The sequence below is a fragment of the Miscanthus floridulus genome, chromosome 1 (genome assembly GCF_019320115.1).
Source record: "Miscanthus floridulus cultivar M001 chromosome 1, ASM1932011v1, whole genome shotgun sequence".
Lineage (NCBI taxonomy): Eukaryota > Viridiplantae > Streptophyta > Magnoliopsida > Poales > Poaceae > Miscanthus > Miscanthus floridulus.
Window position 1 is genome coordinate 158700851 of NC_089580.1, and position 23814 is coordinate 158724664.

General features: G+C 45.2%; 1 protein-coding gene across 1 annotated transcript; it reads left to right on the forward strand.

Annotated features, from left to right (window-relative positions):
• Positions 1 to 21700: 21700 nt before the first annotated feature.
• Positions 21701 to 23076, forward strand: LOC136499597 (uncharacterized). The gene has a single exon (XM_066495200.1). The coding sequence runs from the start codon at positions 22314 to 22316 to the stop codon at positions 22812 to 22814; it is 501 nt and encodes a 166-aa protein (XP_066351297.1). The 5' UTR covers positions 21701 to 22313; the 3' UTR covers positions 22815 to 23076.
• The last annotated feature ends 738 nt before the right edge of the window (positions 23077 to 23814 follow it).

Consider the following 23814-nt stretch of genomic DNA (forward strand, 5'->3'; position numbering starts at 1 on the left):
GACTGCGCGGCAGCAGGCCGCGCCCGCGGGCAGCCTCAGCCTAGCCAGAGGGAGCCTGTGGCCTCTTTGCCACGCAAGCCCACGGCGGTGGCGCCGCTGCAGTAGAGGGCGTGCTCGGTCGGAAGAACGGCGGCAGAAGAGGGCGTGCTCAGTCAGTGGCCACGACTGCTGCACGGATGTGGCGGAGGAGGAGCGAAAGCAGGGCACGGCAACCGGTGGGGTGGAGGAGGAGCACAGATCCGCCGACTCGCAGGGTGGAGGAGGAGCACGAATCCGGCGACCGGCGGGGAGGAGTGTAACACCCTCGGTTTTACGCCATAAACAAACTACTAAATCATGTCATGAGCATCATGTTTATGTAATAATGTATGTGATAGAAGGTGTTGATAAATTTCTTGTAGCCTAAAATAACCAATAAAAATGTTGAGTAGAAATTTATTCAATAACTCATGTTATGTCAAGTAGGGTGAAAAACCAATTTTTATTGAGCAAAAGTATTATAGAACATGTGTGTGACACCTAAATAAGGTTTGAAGTACAAACGTTGTAGATGACAATGTAACTTTTGCTGTAGAAAAATAATATGACTAGCTAGTATTCCTATTGGCTTGGAAATGGAACTTGAAGTCAAATTCAGCTTGAAAGAAATTTTAAGTTTGAAAGGAGTGTGACAATGCCACGTTGGTGAATTAATTCTGAAAAATCTAGTTAAAGATCAATGTTGTGTTTTTGCTCCTTATGGTAGACTGATATACCCTCGTTAGCATACTCGAGGTAGTTTAGCTTCAATTATGTTAGGTTAGTTTTTCAACGCGCTTTAAAAGTCGTGCTTAGCATGTGTCTGGCCATTCGGGCGGGAGTGCATGGTCACCGCGTTGGGTGCACGCAGTGGCTGCCTCTGGCCGTGCGCGTGCATGGGCGGGCTAATGGTGGCCGCCCTTGGCCTGGCTACGGCGTGGCCGTGGCTTGGCCACTTTTGGCTGCGACGCCTGCTGCTGGCGGATGGCCTCGGCACTGGACCCTCGGCCGCTGCTGTCGCCCTGCTGTGCGGCTACCCCACCGGCCGCCCTCCTTGTCTCGAGCCGCGCCGCTGCTCATGGCGCTGTCCCATGCCCTCCGACTCACCCAGCACTGTAGCATTTGTTCCCAGCCGCACAACCCACCTACCAAGCCCGAGCTCGACGTCGTACGTAGTCTACTGCATCGTGACACTGTGTTGCTGCGTGCGGTGGCGGCACGTGGGCACACCTTCAATGGTTCTATCCAAGCGCTAACCAACGCGTCGTCTGTCCCTCGCTCGTGCGGTCATATCCTCGCGATGTCGTGCCTCGTCGGGTCATGGCCGGGCCACCTTTGTCGGGGCTGCTTCCCGCGACGTGGCAGTGGCAGTGCACCACTCTCCCTTCCCCTTTCTTAATCACCAGCCCGAGGCTTCCTAGTTCAATTCCTCGCGTCAACGAGTAGCAGAGGAAATTAGCTAGGTGCCCCGTTCACACCGAGCCTAGTCGTTGTTTGTCATGGTTGAATTCGGTTTCTCCCCGCCGCCGGTCATGTGCGTCACTGAACCGGTAGGTCAGGAGGTAAGGCATGTAGGAGTGGTAGCAGTTCAATTGCTCGTAACCCTGAGCTCGCCTTGACTCCCTCCGTCCAGTGCTCGCGCTATTTTGGCCATGATGCTCGTCGACGGCATGATGACGGGCTGATGTCCATCGCAGAGCGCCGCCGCCCCGCTCGGTTGCATGTGGCCAACCTTGTTCGGACCGCCTCTGACCAAACCATCACCACGGACAAGTTCGCTGTAAGCTCTTTATGCTCACCCGCTCACTCGTTAGTCTTCTAGCTGCTTTGGCTCGTCTGAACAGTCGCGCCGCTGCAGCTCGCAACAGTGCGCCTCCGAGTCACTAACTGCCACCCAGTCATGCGCGTTTAGCCGTAGATGGTGGTCGACCCCTTACTCCCGTCTTAGCGAGCCTAGGTTGCTCGACGTAGCTACCCTATGCCGTCGGTCGCCGCGCCGACGAGCGCGGGGATTCCAGGGCCCTGCCCATGGTGAGGACGAAAACAACCGAGGGCTTGGTCGTAAAGCCACTGTCGATAGGAACATTACACATGGTAGTCGTACTATTACCTCGAAACTCGGGGGCTTCTCTACAAAACCGTCATCGCGCGTGGGCGACCCCGGCTTTGGGCCGTGCTGGTCCATCGCGACGCGCGCGCAGCCACGCCCGTGCTGGGCTGTTGGGCCGATTAAGTCGCCACCGGCCCTTTTTCCTTTTTCTAATGCATTTTCTAATTTAGTTTATCAGACAAACTTGTAAATTCAATAGAAATTTGTGTAGTTGGCCAAAATTTATGAAACTAATTTTGTTAGGTTTCTAAAATCATGATCTATCTGCTAGTATACTTGTTCACATAGTTTTATTATATTCTTAGGAGTTATATAATTAATTTGAGATGCTTAATATTGTTAAAATATAAATTTGTAGAAATTTTTGTGATAAAATGGTGATAGTATTGGCTCTGAAACTTTCACAGTAAATTTCTAACATTATTAGGTGCTCACTATAATTTTTTAGCTCCATAATAATTAGTTTGCTAAGGTAGCTAAATGAGCCATAGTTCAAAAATATATATTCAATCAATAAAATATCGAAACACCTTGAGATTTTAAAACTAGAACATTTTCTGGGAAACAAAGTCTTACTTGACGACATGTATACGTAGACTAGTACGTTAGTCATTAAAGCTAGCACGTTAGCTTGCGGAGCGTAATCGTATTTTAGAGTTGCAATTGTCGTTGATTATTTACGTCTCTGAGTTGCATCCACGTATATCATAATAGGAACATCAATGGATTATGGAGTCGACCAAAGTAGCGGAAAAGATAGTGTCTGATGATTGTGTCGCTATGATGGAATGCTAACTTTTGGTTATATCTTACCCAAGCAAACCCCGGTGTATAACCCCTATTATTCTACACTTTATTTTATACTTGTGCATTAAGTTTTAAGGAGTTGAATGAACACCACTTTCATATATATATCCTTATTCTATGAGTCCTACTAGTATGTCAGGATCATGTAGATTGCTATGCTACAGGATCCGGTAGAAGTCGAGTGATTACCTACCACTCGCGAGAGATAGGAAAAATATTATTGTTGTTATTATCATATTACTATCACATGAAATATATATATTAGGATGATAATTGGAGATCGGGCGGAATAGTACTTTGGATCTGGACTTAGTTAGGCATTCGAGCAAGGCTCGAGTTGTATTTGTTCCGCATGTGTCGATTGAGAACCATCCGTTGTTGTGAATGGTAGTCACGTCACAGACTTATTATCCTGAACACATACTTGCTTATGGTAGCGGGAAGGCTCGTTATACTCTTGTCGTGGGTTTCAGCTCTTTTCAGACCGACTGATGGGAGACGGGAAAAGGTGAAGTTCTAAGCACCATATTGAGATCGAGTCTCAAGTGTGGGGATTTAGAGTCTAAGTTTGGACGGGGACCTAGACACCATGATAGGAGTGGAATGGGTTGGTCTTTATTTGTGCCTGAGGTACAAATGGGGCGTGTGTTTTGGGGTACCCAACTGGGATACATTGATTCACGAATCGCCGTTTCTGTGAGACGGTGTGACTTGGCTACGGTCTAGCACCGTAGTAAGAACTGGAATATGAAAGATGGTAAAATAGTTCTGATTGCTCACCACCTGCTTGAAAAGTAGCATAGATGCTTACATAGAATGGTTAGTTAATGAACTAATGATGACGGCTAATAAAATTAAATATAAGGACGTACGTTTAACAATGCTTCCTGTAGATACAATAACCCACAAGCCAGATAGCCTTGCATATCCTTAGAGTCTTTTATTTTCCTCCTGTCAGGTAAGTCTTGCTGAGTACAATTGAGTACTCAGTGTTTTATTCTCCCTGTTGCAAGTGATCGATGGATGGTAGAAGGCTTTTGTGTGTGGAAACCTCCTAGTGGGCTCAGCGAGGATTTCCTTACATTGCTGACATAGAGTTTATTCAAAATTTTCATAAAATATTTTTGCAAAGGAAAAGACTTACAACATATTATCATTCCATGTATATAAATGTTCCTCATGTTAGCGCTTAAACTTACCGTTATATACATTTTTCACTGAAAAGTCTGATAACATTGTTATTTTCCGCTGTTATAATCAATTGAGGTAATATTCTGCTACTGCAATTAAGTGATGTAAGAAATGGCTTAAAATATTGTAAGCTTTATTCTCTCATTTATGATCCTGATGGAAAAACGTGGATTTTCGAGTTCTCCTTGGGGTGTGCTTGACGAAACAACATGATTTAGTGCACTCTCTTGGATACTTAGCGTCTAATGAAGAACAAGTATCCATGAGAGGACATTAGATTAGACGGTTCTGCCAAAAGGAGGAACACGGATCCGGCGACCGGTGTGGTGGAGGAGAAGCATGGATCCCCGACCGGCGGGGTGGAGGAGAATGGATACAACGACCGGTGCCATGGGAGCGAGCAGAGGTAGGGGCCCTGCACGCGTAGAGGAGCACCAGATGCGGGGCGGGAGGTGAGGCGGCGCAGGTGGGAGGTGAGGCCGACATTGGGGCGGGAGCTGAGTCAGCGCGGGCGGGAGGTGAGGAACTCGTCGGGCGGGAGGTGAGGCGTCGCCGGGGTAGGAGGTGAGGAACTCCTGTTGCTGGGCGCGCGAGGTGAGACAACCGCTAAGACGAGCCTGGCTCAACGGAAATGCCCGATCCGCTCGTTTCTAGTAAGCCAGGCTAAGGGGTAGTAGTGGGTGCATGGTGGAGCCAGGTTACAAGGCCTTTACAGGCAATCAAACAGGCCCAGCCTACATTCCTGGAGCCTGGTTAGGAGGTAATGCAGGGAACCAAACAAGCTGTTTGTGACAGAACCGCCCAATTTATACAAGATCGAGTACGGTTGTCCCCGCTAACACGTTGACACACCCATAACTTTCACTCATATAAACCCGGTAGTCCGCCGAGTGTCCCGAAAGACCTCGGTAAATCAACATCACAACCAAGATCGCGTGATTAAGCAAATACACATCACATACATCGGGTTGCAGCGGAAATAATATTACAAAGGGGTTAACAAATAATAGTACAAGTTTGGGGTTTCAAAACCGCTTAGTGAAAACAACATAGCTTTCAAATGATTACATTAATATAAGTTCCAAATATAGTGCTAGCATAAGTGACATCATCCGACAAAAGCATATAGATGAGAAGTAAGTATAGAATCACCGAGCCCACCGGTGGTTAGCCACCATCATCAACAGGTCGAGAACATCACCTGCAACAAGGTGGGATAAACCCTGAGTACTTGAATGTACTCAGCCAGACTTACCCGTCGAAAACCAAAACAAATGACACCAAGGATCATGCAAGGCTTTCTTTAGTGGGCTAGCTGACTTATTTGCGAAAAGCATAAGCTATCATGAAGAAACCAATTTAAGTACTTTGCATCATCTTTATTATGACCTATCCATCTAGGTAAGCACCTGTACTATAGCAATCACTTGATTAACCAATAGCATCCAGCTACCAATTTAAATTTAGCATATCCCATACCATCCAGATAACCATCATTGTTCCATAATAATTACTACGATGAAGTAACTCGAGTCAAGTGCTCACTATCCAGGAGCGATGGCGATTCGAATCGATTCCTAACCAGCTGGTGATTTATTCCTTACACAAACCTCACTCACCCGCTAAAGTGAGATATTGATCACCGAGTCAACTTTCCAGGAATCTCGAGTTTGCCAGGAACCACATGTACCCGGGGGTCGACCGACTGCACTTTGGTCTTATCATCTCGCCCCCGTGTCCTACCACACCTGCTCCGGCACAGTGCGTTGCGGGCAATCTACTCGGCCCGAAAAATCTCCCAGCTTCGCGGTCGGAAGGTACTTTATCCGGCCAGCTAAATGTAAGGCATGCGTTCAACATGACTCGAGGCCCAACAACGGTCGGTCCTTAATCGACACAGACGGGGATAGATCCACACCCAAGACCTCCATGTCTTGTTGCTTCTCTATCGACATCCCGTCCGGTCTCCATTTACATTACCCCATGGTTACTTCCAGGATATCATTCTTTCCATAGCTAAATTCTTCCAGTAACCACCTATAATGTAGGTGACCGGATATCACCGATCGCTACCGGTCTAAGCAAGGCTAAGCAGTTATTCGATCCTGACCTAACAGGGTAAAAAGGTAATAAGGTAGGCAAGGATAGTAATAAATGCATCAACGGTTTCAACCAACTCCTACAACTTAATGCAACAATATATAACTCATATATAGAAAGAATTGCTTTTATAAATTAGGAGGCTTATAATGCTCCGGGGCTTGCCTGGGATCCGACACCAGTCAGTTCAGTTAGCTTGCACCATCCTGGTGACATCTCAGATCCTAGCACTCGCTTAGTCCTTCCATCTTCGGGACAGATCCATCAAACACCGTCTTCGGGTTTGGCTCCAACATCACATCCTTCACGCGGTTCATCTAGCGTACCTAGATGAGATGCAAGATGCAAGTGCATGAATATGAAGAATAGTACCATGAGACGCATCACAAATAGCAAGCAAGACAAGCATCGTTTACACTAAACACACTTAAGTGCTTTGCGATGCTTAACTTAACATCACACAATCTATCATGCTAAGATAACAAATAATATTATACATGGCACATAAGTCTCACAAGATCTCAGGTGTATTTAACTTAATTACCAAGGACATGAACCACACTTAGCAACATGCAAAGCAAGTCAAGGTGAAGCAACAACTATAACCGGAATATGCCAATTTCTGGACTTGCAAACAGCAGCTTCATAAATCAATCATATCTGGAGTTTTATAAATCCAAATGATATGAAACAAGACATTCTGGAAAGCTTAGGAAATTATCTACATTTCATCTTTAAGCATCTCAGCATGATTCTCAAGTTAACTAAGTCAAATATACCCATTTACAGAAACTGGTCTACAATTGACAGAAAGCAGCCATTTCTGAAACCCAACTTTAAACAGCTATAACTCTTAAACTACTTGGCCAAATGACACCAAATTTTAATAGAAGCTAGATACATGAATTATCTACAACTTTTGTATAAACAAGTTTCACAACAAAGCACATTATCATGAAGAACTTTGCTAAGTTCCCAAATCTGTCTATAAACCACATCGGCAAGAAAATAATTATTAACTTATGTTGCAAATACATAATTAGGCAAAACCAACTTTACCAACATGTCACACATGACTAAAGAACACCAGAAAACCTAGTGTCCATGACCAAATAAATTCTTTTAATGCATTTCTTAATTTATTTTGGATAACAAGGTGACTTAATGAACATATATCAAAAGTGCACAATAACTTCTACAAAAATTACAGTGGCTCACATATCCTCTCAATAGTCTACTGTACAAATTTCACTCCATTTGGATATGTATAGCAACCTCTACGAAAAAGACAAGTTGCTAAAGCAAGAATTCATGTGAGAGCAAGATAAACCAATAACTCACTCATACTTCATCCAATACTCATGAAATTTTTACCACACATCAACTATCACATGAGTAGCATGCCACAAAAATTTTACTTCATTTGGAGCCCTAGATCTATAGTTATGAAAAATAACAAATTCAACTAGCATTAAAACCTTACTGCACAAATCTATTTTTACCGCAAAATATTTAAACTAAAACATGTAATATTATAGATCTAGTGCACAGAGAATTTCATAAGGATTCCAAAAAGTCCTCATTTACTATTTTACGAATTTCCTATGAATTACTATGAATTTCCAAAGTTCCTACAAAATAATTACAAACCAGTCCTTATGTCACTATTCACCTGAGTCTATGACATTGCAGTTACACCCCTCACTTTAGTCGAATTGCCGCGCGAGGTCCTTCACGTGAATCACAACAGAGGAGGCCGTCGGAGCCGGTTCGGCCGGCCGGCGAGGACCTTCGGCCAGCCAGGGACGCGAGGGGGGGGGGGGCTGCCAGCTCGGCCGCGGCCACGCCCTGGCCATGCCCTGGCCCAGACTCGGCCGGCTGGGTCCTGCTGGAGTGCCGGCCGCGGCAGCAGGCAATGCCGGCGGCGGCGGCGTGCTACGGCGGTAACGGTGACCGGCCAATTGGTGCAGGGGGAGCGGCACACGACTGAGAGGGTGGTGGCGCACGCGGGGAAGCTCGGAGGCAGCGAGGACTCGACGGCAGCAAGCTCAGCGACGGCGCCCATGGTGGCCGCGCTCTGGCACTCGCGCGCAGGCTCGCGGTTGGAGCGAGAGAGGCGATGGGAGGGCGAGCGAGTGAACCAGGGGGAGCTCGGGCATACGCTTTGGAGTAGCAGGGGCGCGACAGGGCAGCAGGACACGCGGCAGTGGCGCACGGCAATGGCAGGGCGCGAGCTCGGCATGGCTGCCATGCGCTGGCCACGCGGCATTTCGACGAACAGATGGCAGGCGCCGGAATGGACATGGTGGGAAGCCGATTTGGGCCGTCTCGGGTGCGAATTGGACTTTGGGCCTAAAATGAAGTTTGTAGCCCACGATCTGCTCTTCATTTTTCATTTAGAGACCAAGGTCATTAGAGCTCTTCAACAGCGGGTAATTAGGCCACAAACTGTCAGTGTCAGCGCCTTGATAATGGTCACGGAAATTCACTTTCGAAGGTCAAAACTCGGTCAAACTCAGTGCAACTTTTTGCATGCTCTTCTCCATAGTATAACCTTCAACTTCTCTTTTTGGACCAACTCAAGTTGCTTAACGAATTTCAGAGAACGCGGAATGCCAACGTCGTTGCTTAGCGAAACTGACTTAGAATAATTCTAAGTGTTGAAATCAGCAGCAGGTTCCCACTTCGAGCCTCTGTTTGACTTATTTCCAAGTTGATCTAGCTCTTAGTCCAAAAACAAAGTTTGTTCTACTCTACCCAATCTTCAACTTTTATTTAAGGTGCAACTCCATGCAAGCACTGTAAGTGGTTGGTCAACATAGGTCAAAGTATCGTCACTATGAAGCTTAAATTAGAGTTATTGACCGATTGAGGCATTTTCTTGACTTCTCCTCAACATGAACCTTTCATGACTTTTGTTATAGAGTTCATCTAGAGTCATTTGGGCAAGGTTGCAAGGTTTGATTGATGACCTACATTTCCATTCACTTAATAGTGCAATTCAGGCACTTAGTAAAATCATTCCAATAAGGATATAACTTATCATTTCATGTGACTTTTTGATTCCAAACTTCATGAAACTTTTCTAGTGATCCATATAGAGGGGTATTGATGTGAGACACATGAAGATATTCCAATAACACCACCCAAGCATATATCTTGAAAAGGGGTCTATAGGCAAGCAAAGGTGCAATATCCAAGTTTAGGTTGGGGCTCGTTTCTATAGGTTTGACCTTGACATCTTCATCATCACTTAATATGCCATATTTGAGCTCAAACCCATTGCTTAACTGGTGGCAAACACCTGAGGTGTTACAGCCCTCCCCCCTTAAAAGAATCGCGTCCCGAGATTCAGGACGAAAGACTTTTGTGGAAGAGAGACATGCTACCAGTTTCCCATATCAGCCAGAGCTTTAGGCTACATAGCTTCAAGCATAAGAGAGGCTAATTTGGTCAAGACACTTTCTGATACTTGTCCTTTGTAGTAAGTTTTGTCTGAAGAATTTCCTTCGTTGGCCTTCATGAAGTATTGTTACTTTGGGAGGAATCCAAGATAGCAATGTCCTACGTACTTCGTCCTCGATGTACGAAGAGCGATACAAACATAGACTAAATACTTGCAGCATCTACTTCCCGAGTGGATATAGCACAGACCATATGGACTTTGCATTAGATGATAATCTTCTGAAGGATACTTGTTGCAATGGTTCCATGTGTGCAGTTCTCTTTCTCTGATAACAATATTGTATGGTCTGAGTCTGCCGAGTGAGTGGTAAACGTAATAGCTGACTCTGTCATTCTCGATGATCATTCCTTAGGGAGCCTTTGGATCCAAGTTGCAACAGTGATCTGGGTTGAATCTGATGCAACCTCTTGGGTAAAAACACATATAAGGTACCAAAGGCATGTCAGCATTGGAGAACCATTGACGTAGAAGGATGTTAGCGAGTCTTGGAGGACAATACAAGTTGCAAGTAATCACAAAACTAGGGACTAGTTCACTACCAAGCAGGTTGAGCACAATTTTGCCTTCGTGGTGCAGTTGCACAGCAAGTTAGGTTGACTTGCATCGTAGCAAAACCAGCTTTCTTACTACATTTGTCGTCGAGGCTTCCATTCTAAGGCCAATCAATATCTCAAAAACCATAATCCAAGAAAATATATGGTTAGACACCTTTCCAATCGCTTTTGAATTGCAAGGGCACAATTTTTACTTCTAGAACACCTTGACTGCTCATGCATTGCTGATCTAAGAGGGCAAAGGCAAGGCACATAGGGGTGCAATTAGTCTTCTCAAGGGTATGGAGGGTTGTCTAATCAGCAATACACCTACAAGTTGTAATTTCTTGGCATGAATTACAAACACAACCGTTTAATGCAAATGATGATCGCAGTCATAGCGAAATTGCAGATTCTGTACCCTTTTGTTTTCTATTCATATCTCACAAACTACTGCTCCAATATGCACAAATTTTTGTGGACATGTAGATCCATGGGTCTTCTAACTACTCACCAAAATTCAACTCAAATGGGCACCGTTTGACCATCCAAACAATTCATCTACCAAAACTGCTGTGTTTGAAAATGGCAGCAACCGAGCCGACAAGGTATCTCTCAAATCCGATGTTTTACTCAACTAATACTCAAACCAACTTAGGACATTGAAGGGTCCTAAGCAAAGAATGAGATCACCAAGTTTGGGGTCAATTCAACTTCGTTTGAGTCACTAACCGCCGGCTTGAAGATAACCGGTTTAGTGCCACAAAATCTGGACAGATTTCGTGTCCTCTCTTTTCTTCGCTTCGCACATTGAGATGTGTGTTTTGCACTCTATAATCTTTCTCATAGCAGCAATAGCCTTTCTCTAGCTGAGGATGGAGGCTAGAGTTTTCCTTACATGCTTCTCTAGTAACACTTCAACCATCGTTCTAGGCACCAACTTGACTATGCACAAGCATTGGACTTGTGGGCTGTTTTCGCAGGGCACAAAACATTATTCCACATGTAGGGCATTTCTACATTGACAAGGAACCATTCCTATATATCCTTCGGCACTTCATCCAATAGAGTCCGGACACATGTGTAATTGGCACCTTAGGGCATAAAGATGCTAACTAAAATCAGGGACGTGCTTTTGCTAGCTCCTACCTAGCCGATACAACGTCTTGTACTATATACGTGATTGTCAAAGATAGAATTGACTGGATAGCACATTTGGAGAAGAAGTAGCACTTGCATTGCGGGGCCAGGTTTGTTGTTTCCTTGATCAACATTGTTCTGTGAGATCTGGCCTTCATAGTTACCAAATAGTCGTTACCTAACTGAAGACTGACTTTCCTACTGGTAACAAATCAGTTGTCCCTCAACACTAAAAAGGTTCCGAATCTTCACTCTTGATAATAAAAATTGTGGTCAAAGCCTATAGATGGTCGCCATTGAAGTCAGCAGAAAGGGGTCACACCAAAGAAGGTCGGTTGATCACCTTGCACATAAAGGTCAAGACTTGGACAGGAAGCTCATGAGCACTAGGTGACCTACTACATCACATAATATCCTAGTCCATTTACCTTCCGACTGATAACTTGTTCAACCTTAAGTGTGGTGCACCTTTCTGATCCAATGAAAATGACATAAGTTGCTCACTAGATGATCGACGTCATTATAGGGACAGTCACGTCGAGTAGAGTCACTTGTCTATCACCTCTTGCAGTCTATTTATGTTCCTGTTAGTGACCTGTTCTTCAAAGGTTAACCGTTGGACTACTCTAGAAGGAAGTCCTATTGCATCTAGTTCTGCATATAGATCGCTTGACATGATAAGGAGAGATAACCAAGGAAGAGCTCAAGTGAGAATAACATATCGGTGCAGTTCTGTAATGGATCATGACTAGAAACCTTGATACCAGCGCGTGCCGAGTAGCACAACCTTGTGTGCGCGCCCACAGGAGGCTCTCGGTTTCGTCGCGGCACCATAGATCGCTAATCATGGCACCATTACTGAACATACAACCCACAAGAAATCCCACATGGCATAAATTGGGTTGCATAGGAGCAAGCACTATGCGAAGGAGGGATAGCAAACAAAGGTAGTCACAAGGTTAGGAGTCAACAAGCAAGGGATCCGAAAATCAAAACACAACGCAAGAGAGCATAGCTTAATTGCCAAAGACAACTAAGCAGGGGACTTCTTGCCAAATTTCCATATACGTCTTGTGTCCACCAAGTGATTACCAAAATTTGGACGTGGTTCTAGGATAGCGCTCTTCAATACTCGTACGCTTACCGAGGACAAAAGGGTGACAACTACGGCACTACCTAAATAACAAGCATACATACCCACCACTTGACTAAACTAGAGGACATTATAGGTTTAAGCATGTAACCACAATTATTTCTAGCAAGGCTAAGCACACACTTTTCTCAAGCACTTCCTATTCAAGCAACAAGGAACAAGGCATTCTTGTTTAACTTCACACAGAGAAGATAGTAACATCACATTGATCACAAGTTACTTAGTATTAGAACAAGGTGAGGGAAAGCATATTTATGCACAAGCACAATCATGATGCATGCTCGTCCTATTCGTCCTCAAAAAATTACCAGCCTAAGGCGACAATCACGTTCTATGTCGGTGGCATAACACGTACTCTCTCGGTATATAGCTAGTCGTCAGCTACATTCAATCTACGCATTCGTGGTTAGCGTACCTGCAGGCAAATTCATTGCAGCCCATCCCCACAAAAAGATAAATAAGCACACAATGAAAGTAGTAAACTAAGATACTCTCCATATATACATCCCCAGATGTATATACTTCGATATCCATAGCTACCCGACAGATATACCCACAATTAAGTACCTTCATATATACATGTGTGTAACATGTAAATATTCCAGTAACCACAGCTAACTCTCCCCTAGACCGATAGTTGGACGGTCATACTCTCACAACTCACACTTACCTGGGCGTAGAGGCAATTGATCCATACATTACCATTCAAACGAATGGCATCCATACAATAGCACGCCGTATGGACGACGAAAGAAAAATTTCGATAAAGTACATCCCCCAAAGTTAGTACTTAGATAGCCACCTAATAGTCCTTAACTGGGCATAAAGGAAGATGTCGCTAGCATAGTTTTGCAAATAAGTTTTGACAAATTTGCTTGTAGCAAAAGTTTTAGTCAAAATAGGAGTTTTAAAACCAAAACTTTGTTTTTAAAACTATGTACATGATAGTATTATGCTTAATCTCGCTCTGATACCAGCTGTGACAGAACCGCCCAATTTATACAAGATCGAGTACGGTTGTCCCCGCTAACACGTTGACACACCCATAACTTTCACTCATATAAACCCGGTAGTCCGCCGAGTGTCCCGAAAGACCTCGGTAAATCAACATCACAACCAAGATCGCGTGATTAAGCAAATACACATCACATACATCGGGTTGCAGCGGAAATAATATTACAAAGGGGTTAACAAATAATAGTACAAGTTTGGGGTTTCAAAACCGCTTAGTGAAAACAACATAGCTTTCAAATGATTACATTAATATAAGTTCCAAATATAGTGCTAGCATAAGTGACATCATCCGACAAAAGCATATAGATGAGAAGTAAGTATAGAATCACCGAGCCCACCGGTGGTTAGCCACCATCATCAACAGGTCGAGAACATCACCTGCAACAAGGTGGGATAAACCCTGAGTACTTGAATGTACTCAGCCAGACTTACCCGTCGAAAACCAAAACAAATGACACCAAGGATCATGCAAGGCTTTCTTTAGTGGGCTAGCTGACTTATTTGCGAAAAGCATAAGCTATCATGAAGAAACCAATTTAAGTACTTTGCATCATCTTTATTATGACCTATCCATCTAGGTAAGCACCTGTACTATAGCAATCACTTGATTAACCAATAGCATCCAGCTACCAATTTAAATTTAGCATATCCCATACCATCCAGATAACCATCATTGTTCCATAATAATTACTACGATGAAGTAACTCGAGTCAAGTGCTCACTATCCAGGAGCGATGGCGATTCGAATCGATTCCTAACCAGCTGGTGATTTATTCCTTACACAAACCTCACTCACCCGCTAAAGTGAGATATTGATCACCGAGTCAACTTTCCAGGAATCTCGAGTTTGCCAGGAACCACATGTACCCGGGGGCCGACCGACTGCACTTTGGTCTTATCATCTCGCCCCCGTGTCCTACCACACCTGCTCCGGCACAGTGCGTTGCGGGCAATCTACTCGGCCCGAAAAATCTCCCAGCTTCGCGGTCGGAAGGTACTTTATCCGGCCAGCTAAATGTAAGGCATGCGTTCAACATGACTCGAGGCCCAACAACGGTCGGTCCTTAATCGACACAGACGGGGATAGATCCACACCCAAGACCTCCATGTCTTGTTGCTTCTCTATCGACATCCCGTCCGGTCTCCATTTACATTACCCCATGGTTACTTCCAGGATATCATTCTTTCCATAGCTAAATTCTTCCAGTAACCACCTATAATGTAGGTGACCGGATATCACCGATCGCTACCGGTCTAAGCAAGGCTAAGCAGTTATTCGATCCTGACCTAACAGGGTAAAAAGGTAATAAGGTAGGCAAGGATAGTAATAAATGCATCAACGGTTTCAACCAACTCCTACAACTTAATGCAACAATATATAACTCATATATAGAAAGAATTGCTTTTATAAATTAGGAGGCTTATAATGCTCCGGGGCTTGCCTGGGATCCGACACCAGTCAGTTCAGTTAGCTTGCACCATCCTGGTGACATCTCAGATCCTAGCACTCGCTTAGTCCTTCCATCTTCGGGACAGATCCATCAAACACCGTCTTCGGGTTTGGCTCCAACATCACATCCTTCACGCGGTTCATCTAGCGTACCTAGATGAGATGCAAGATGCAAGTGCATGAATATGAAGAATAGTACCATGAGACGCATCACAAATAGCAAGCAAGACAAGCATCGTTTACACTAAACACACTTAAGTGCTTTGCGATGCTTAACTTAACATCACACAATCTATCATGCTAAGATAACAAATAATATTATACATGGCACATAAGTCTCACAAGATCTCAGGTGTATTTAACTTAATTACCAAGGACATGAACCACACTTAGCAACATGCAAAGCAAGTCAAGGTGAAGCAACAACTATAACCGGAATATGCCAATTTCTGGACTTGCAAACAGCAGCTTCATAAATCAATCATATCTGGAGTTTTATAAATCCAAATGATATGAAACAAGACATTCTGGAAAGCTTAGGAAATTATCTACATTTCATCTTTAAGCATCTCAGCATGATTCTCAAGTTAACTAAGTCAAATATACCCATTTACAGAAACTGGTCTACAATTGACAGAAAGCAGCCATTTCTGAAACCCAACTTTAAACAGCTATAACTCTTAAACTACTTGGCCAAATGACACCAAATTTTAATAGAAGCTAGATACATGAATTATCTACAACTTTTGTATAAACAAGTTTCACAACAAAGCACATTATCATGAAGAACTTTGCTAAGTTCCCAAATCTGTCTATAAACCACATCGGCAAGAAAATAATTATTAACTTATGTTGCAAATACATAATTAGGCAAAACCAACTTTACCAACATGTCACACATGACTAAAGAACACCAGAAAACCTAGTGTCCATGACCAAATAAATTCTTTTAATGCATTTCTTAATTTATTTTGGATAACAAGGTGACTTAATGAACATATATCAAAAGTGCACAATAACTTCTACAAAAATTACAGTGGCTCACATATCCTCTCAATAGTCTACTGTACAAATTTCACTCCATTTGGATATGTATAGCAACCTCTACGAAAAAGACAAGTTGCTAAAGCAAGAATTCATGTGAGAGCAAGATAAACCAATAACTCACTCATACTTCATCCAATACTCATGAAATTTTTACCACACATCAACTATCACATGAGTAGCATGCCACAAAAATTTTACTTCATTTGGAGCCCTAGATCTATAGTTATGAAAAATAACAAATTCAACTAGCATTAAAACCTTACTGCACAAATCTATTTTTACCGCAAAATATTTAAACTAAAACATGTAATATTATAGATCTAGTGCACAGAGAATTTCATAAGGATTCCAAAAAGTCCTCATTTACTATTTTACGAATTTCCTATGAATTACTATGAATTTCCAAAGTTCCTACAAAATAATTACAAACCAGTCCTTATGTCACTATTCACCTGAGTCTATGACATTGCAGTTACACCCCTCACTTTAGTCGAATTGCCGCGCGAGGTCCTTCACGTGAATCACAACAGAGGAGGCCGTCGGAGCCGGTTCGGCCGGCCGGCGAGGACCTTCGGCCAGCCAGGGACGCGAGGGGGGGGGGCTGCCAGCTCGGCCGCGGCCACGCCCTGGCCATGCCCTGGCCCAGACTCGGCCGGCTGGGTCCTGCTGGAGTGCCGGCCACGGCAGCAGGCAATGCCGGCGGCGGCGGCGTGCTACGGCGGTAACGGTGACCGGCCAATTGGTGCAGGGGGAGCGGCACACGACTGAGAGGGTGGTGGCGCACGCGGGGAAGCTCGGAGGCAGCGAGGACTCGACGGCAGCAAGCTCAGCGACGGCGCCCATGGTGGCCGCGCTCTGGCACTCGCGCGCAGGCTCGCGGTTGGAGCGAGAGAGGCGATGGGAGGGCGAGCGAGTGAACCAGGGGGAGCTCGGGCATACGCTTTGGAGTAGCAGGGGCGCGACAGGGCAGCAGGACACGCGGCAGTGGCGCACGGCAATGGCAGGGCGCGAGCTCGGCATGGCTGCCATGCGCTGGCCACGCGGCATTTCGACGAACAGATGGCAGGCGCCGGAATGGACATGGTGGGAAGCCGATTTGGGCCGTCTCGGGTGCGAATTGGACTTTGGGCCTAAAATGAAGTTTGTAGCCCACGATCTGCTCTTCATTTTTCATTTAGAGACCAAGGTCATTAGAGCTCTTCAACAGCGGGTAATTAGGCCACAAACTGTCAGTGTCAGCGCCTTGATAATGGTCACGGAAATTCACTTTCGAAGGTCAAAACTCGGTCAAACTCAGTGCAACTTTTTGCATGCTCTTCTCCATAGTATAACCTTCAACTTCTCTTTTTGGACCAACTCAAGTTGCTTAACGAATTTCAGAGAACGCGGAATGCCAACGTCGTTGCTTAGCGAAACTGACTTAGAATAATTCTAAGTGTTGAAATCAGCAGCAGGTTCCCACTTCGAGCCTCTGTTTGACTTATTTCCAAGTTGATCTAGCTCTTAGTCCAAAAACAAAGTTTGTTCTACTCTACCCAATCTTCAACTTTTATTTAAGGTGCAACTCCATGCAAGCACTGTAAGTGGTTGGTCAACATAGGTCAAAGTATCGTCACTATGAAGCTTAAATTAGAGTTATTGACCGATTGAGGCATTTTCTTGACTTCTCCTCAACATGAACCTTTCATGACTTTTGTTATAGAGTTCATCTAGAGTCATTTGGGCAAGGTTGCAAGGTTTGATTGATGACCTACATTTCCATTCACTTAATAGTGCAATTCAGGCACTTAGTAAAATCATTCCAATAAGGATATAACTTATCATTTCATGTGACTTTTTGATTCCAAACTTCATGAAACTTTTCCAGTGATCCATATAGAGGGGTATTGATGTGAGACACATGAAGATATTCCAATAACACCACCCAAGCATATATCTTGAAAAGGGGTCTATAGGCAAGCAAAGGTGCAATATCCAAGTTTAGGTTGGGGCTCGTTTCTATAGGTTTGACCTTGACATCTTCATCATCACTTAATATGCCATATTTGAGCTCAAACCCATTGCTTAACTGGTGGCAAACACCTGAGGTGTTACACTGTTAGCTTTTGTTTGGCAATGAAGTACGTGAAAGTTTACAAATATATGACATGTCTCCTGGTAGCACATTTTGTCAGGGTCAAGTGACTTTTGTACATTTGCGTTTAGTATGATACTTATTATGCGTGTGTCTAGTGTCGGAGTTTTTTCTTTACATATTAAGTATGAGAAAATTAGTCAGACAACTTCATAGAAATAGATGTGTAGGTAATATTGTCCACAAGAGAAAAGAAATAAGAAAGAGGCTTATTAGATATTGGGTTTGAAAGAATTATATAGATGTCTCGTTGATGACGAGCATTTTACCCATCAATAAAGAAATATATATATATATATATATATTAATGATGAGACATCTGTAGGACATTAAACCTAGACTTTAAAGTCTTACTCTTCTATTCCAAATTATAAGTCGTCTATTGTTTCCACGTACGTAGCTTTTGTTATTATTTTAAAATAAAAAAATTATATATCTAGAAAAATCAAAACGCTCAAATTTTAAAAATGGAAGGAGTGGTAGACTGTGTTGTAACCACCTTGACTAAACAATTAACTTTACTTGACGATGGCGCCAGATATATTTTATTGTTTTGAAACGGAGATATATTTTATCGTTATTACAACATACATAAAAACACAATACGTTTGAGGTTTTGTAATTAAAAAGTTGAGAAGAAAGCAGAAAGCCGAAGTCTACCAAACAAAAACAGGAGCATTTCTCGGTTTTCAGATCAGACTACCGGGGCACGTTTTCGAAAGGTTTTCTTTCCCTTTCCATAGCGGTGTAATCAAGCGCGCATCGATAAATAAATAAATGCATGTGTGTTGTGACGTGTTTCCACGGGAGGAGGCGACGTGAAGAGAGGTTTTCGGGCTTTTTCTTCATTCGTTCGGAAATCAAGTCGTCGCGCACAAGTGCCATCTCCGTGGAACCCACCACCATCGTCTTCCCCGGCCGGCCAAACTAGCCTCTTTTTTTTTCTTTTGAAAGTTGAACTCGCAGTAGAATAATTGACGAGTGGAGCGCTGGCAGCCAATAATACGGAGTGCAGTAGTGGATCCAGGTCAGCTTCAGGTCATCCTCTGCTGCCAAGGAACCCAGTAGACTAGGGATACCGTCTCTGTATTATGCATGGTTCCGAATCGTCGTGGTGCTTCGACTTGGAAGACAAATTTCATACGCTCACAGCCGCATGTGGTGTACGGTTTGTAATCCATGGCGAGCGGCTGAAGCTCTTTCTATAGAAAAAATCACATGCGGAAGAGAGGCTCCACTCAAGGGCTCAGCTTTGCCTGGTCGGTCACTGAACTTCGTATGAGTGCTGTAAAAGTTCGAGTGGAAAATTACGGGTGCGTTTGGTAGTCTCGCTGAGTTGGATATAGCTCAGTTGGACAAACTTGCCAATTTCAGCAAGGTCAACCTTGCCACTACAGCACGTTTGGTTCTTTTGCCAGCTAGCTTATCGTTTGGTTGCGTATACAGCTTGCCAACTTTGCTGTCTCGCTTCTCCTTGCAATTTAGCATTTATGTACATGGAAACAGATACAAGCGTGCTGAATCAAATTGCTCATAATTGTATAAGAATAAAATACATATAAAATAACCATTGTCTAAATAAAATACTATCCATTTAAAACATGGCGTTGCAACCGGGGGTCCATTATTTTCCTTAGTCCTATGAAAAGCATAAAATGCGCATGCTTATTGTAAAGTCTGATCTAAACAAACTCAAATCATCGGAGGTGGATAGTTTTTAACAAACCATCTCTTGACGTGCTCCTTGATGGCCTCCAATGGTCTTCCCTTTAACATAGCAGCAGTCTTCTCATTATTTACAAGATACTCTTGTAATTCAAGTCGAACAAATAATGGATACTCCTTCGTAGCATCAATTGTCTTGAATAATTCTTCATTTGGATGAGCGCCATGAGTGAAGCACATGGTGTCAGACATATCACGCAGAACATGAGACACCTCTGAGATCGCACAATCATCACGCTTAGTCCTCTTCACTTTTTCAGGCTTGCTAGCAGCAGTACACTTATTAGATGAGCTTCCCCCATTATTGCCGTCCTCCTCTTCAGGCAGGCAATCTGAATCGTACTGCAAACCTAGGTCAACATCCTCTGCACGATTCGTATTCTTATCACCAATTAAATCTCCATCCTGAGTACTTGTTCATTCGAGGAATTGTTGATACAGTAGCAAATATCTATGTGTGGAGGGGATTGACTAGAAATCACAGGATTATACTTTAAATAGATCTGCAGACTGCAGTGTGCTGCGCGCACACCATATCATAGCCCAATCGTTAAGCACACCATCTACTCTATGGAATTAATCCCCAATCTAAAGAGTCCTCAGGCGTATTCCAATCACAATTAATCTCTGGATGAAAAAAAATAGACATTAGGGATTGATTACAGACCTTGCAAGCTGAAGAGGAGGAGCCTGCTCATCCGTCCCTGCTCTCTGTTATCCCCTGCTCTGCTCTCTGTCCTACTGAAGACAGCCTAGGAAATCGATCTTGTGGTCTCGCAGCGGTCAAGTTTGAGAGGACAAGAATGGAGCTACTGTGTGGAGATTATGGTGCCTGCAAATTGAGATCTGGCTAGATTTATGGAGGTGTTGGAGCAAAAATCGCATGGGATGCCGAGGAACATGGCGGTGTGGACGGGGGAAAAGCGGAGTTCGTTGCGAATGAGATCGTCTCGTGCGCATTTTCTTCGGCACCAGCGTGATTTGCCGTTGAAGGTGAGCTGAATCGGCTCTCTCAGGAGCGATGCTTTTCTAGACGAGCGGGGCAAGGTTGCCCCAAAAAGCTATGTTTTTTTTATTACCAAACACTGTGTCTAGCCTAGCGCTAGTATTTTTCATGCCAGGATCAAACGTACCTACTTGGAGGGCAAAAGATGACCTGCACACAACAGTCTCTCAGAAGATCCGGGGGAACCCGTGCGAGCGTGCACGTTCGCTGACGTGGATCTGTGAACTTTTTCGCCTCGCATCCTTGTTGCTTCGTTAGGCTATCTTTTATGACAACACCTAAAATATAAGATTTATTCGTTCTTTGAGTAATATTACATGCAAAATGTTTAATATATATTCGACATCTTCTCTAACAACAAGATCTAAAAGATAATCCTTTCTGCAAATGAGTTTCCAGGAAAGAGGATGACAATTTTTAGGTTGTGCCTTTCGGGCAACCAAAATAGGTCTTCCATATAGGTATCTGTTGGAGACTGATTTTAGATCTCTTATTATTCATTTAGGGTTGGAGTGGTGGTATATGTTTCTTGTTGGAGACAGTTTTAGGTTCGGCTTACGGTTGGGACCATTTGATTGAGCTTGGCCATGCATGCCCTTTCTTTTTTGCTCGGCCCCGCGGCATTGCTCGTCAGCACAGCATGTTCTGGTCCAAACTACCTTAGCACGAACTCTTTTTTTTCTCTCTCGGTTGTGTATTCGTCCGTTCTAAACACTGATGTCAGCAGAATAGAGGACCGGTTTTCTTTAAAATTTCTGTACTCCAGTCCAAATAGTCTCTAGCACTGAAAATCTGATTGCCGCGCAATTAAGCCACGACGTGCGTGCGTGTTCAGCAATTACATTACATTAAGCAAAAAACAAGATGTGGGACGGCGGCAAGTGGATATCGTATCGTGCGTCTGCAGATTAGCCGAAGTGCCGAACTGGCGCGCGGTCACCCGCGTCATGCTCCCCACCCAGTACCCAGCCTTCAAGTCATGATGATCCATCCGTGGAGACGTGACGGACTGCACTACTGTCTAGTGTCGTCTACTGCAGAACTGCAGAAGCGAAATATGCCCATGCTTGACGGTCGCTCCAGCGGTCCAGGTCCAGGCGTCCAGCCTCCGTAGTCCGTAGAGTCACCACGTCCGCCCCCAGTCCCCCACTCACCCAGCCACCTCTGCCCATCGACCCGACCAACCCAAATGCGTGGTCGCCCCACGCGTCGCGCGGCCCCGCCACCCGTACGCGTGCGAGGCGCCCGGGTCTTGCCCTCCCCATTCCCGCTCCCGCCACGCGCCCACGCGCCACGGATAAAGCCGCAGCATGCCACACCGGCCAGGATCTCCCCGGCTCTGCAGTCTTCACCCGAAGGACCACCAACCCATAGCGTGTGTTCACCGATCCCCGGCGCCGGTTGCCCGAGTCCCGAGACATGCAACCCGTTTGCCGCTTGCGCTTGGCCCCCGCGCGGGCGCAGCCGGAGGTACAGCGCGCGCGCGCGGGCACGGGCACGACGTGCCAGCCCCGGCGGGCCACGACGAGCCACGGCGTCGCCTGGTGCTTGTGCGTGGCTCCCGCGCGGCGACTGCGCGCCCGCGCGCCGTGCGGAGGCGGGGCGACGGAGCCCGTTGAGGCGCGCAAGGACGGACCGGCGCCGGCGGTCGATCAGGCGGATAAGGAGGCCGAGCTGGTGCCTGAGGAGCTGGAGGTGCTGGAGGAGGCGGCCATCACGGGGGACGACGAGGGGCGCCGGCCCACCGACTACGACCGCCGCGCGCACATCTTCGAGGAGAGCTCGCGGGTGTTCCGGGAACTCAAGAAGCGAAGCGACGGCGGCGGCGGCAGCGGAAGCGAGAGCGGCCGTGGTGGCGTGACTACTGGTGCCCCCGCCACCGCGGCTGAAACAAGAGCGTGTAACGAACAGCAGCAGTAGCAGCTAGTAGCTTGGATGAAATGCCGTATTGTACGACTAAAATAAAAGTGGTGAAGCGTATACGTTTACCGTTGAAAGCGTACGTGAAGAGAGAAATGAAACTGGCATGCAATGCATACCCGCATAAGGAAAGCTTAGCTTACACAATAGTCAATTGCTCGACCTTCACCATCTCTCATTTGACAAGGCACAATGTGCAGATCATCCACTGTTCACTTCTTTGACAGAGACGTTAGCCATGAGGTCGCTTCATAATCATAATCCACCCCCCAACTGTTGGTAACTCTTCTTGTTCTGAACCGTTACGCTTGAGAAACTGTCGACAAAAATGCTCGACAGTCCACCGAGGGTATCCCACGATGGTAGATTGATCGGTGGAGGTGCGCGTGATCAGGAATCGAATGGTGACACAAGGCGCAAAGACAGTGATTTAGATAGGTTCGGGCCGTCTGATCGACGTAATACCCTACGTCTTGTGTCTTTGGTGTATTGTATTGAGATGTAGTAGATAGATCTAGATGGATCGTGTCCGCTAGGGGACCCCTGCCTCTCCTTATATAGTCTGGAGGGACAGGGTTATAAGTAAAGTATCCTATTTAAAACTATACAATGTCTTGCGGTGCACGCCGAGCAGCGCCGTGCACGTCTTGATCTTGTGGGCCGGGCCACCTCTGATGATGCGGCCCATGTCTTGTCTTGGGGATACCGAGGGTCATACCCCCACAGCTAGTCCCCGACCTGACAGTAGGTGACGTAGTCGCGTGATGCTAGGGTCAGAAAGTAGAAGACTAGCCGAGCAGGCAGCCAGTCCCCGAGCGTAGCCTCGAGATGAGAGCAAGCACATTCACCGTTGACTTTATAGCTTAGCACCTTAGTCGGCAGAACTCACTTAGTAGATTGATAGATGTATTTTATTTTAAGAGCTGCTGTTGTCGTATTACTAAATGTTGCATCATCATTTTATGCATATAGATCACGAGTTGGTAGAGTTCATGCCCGT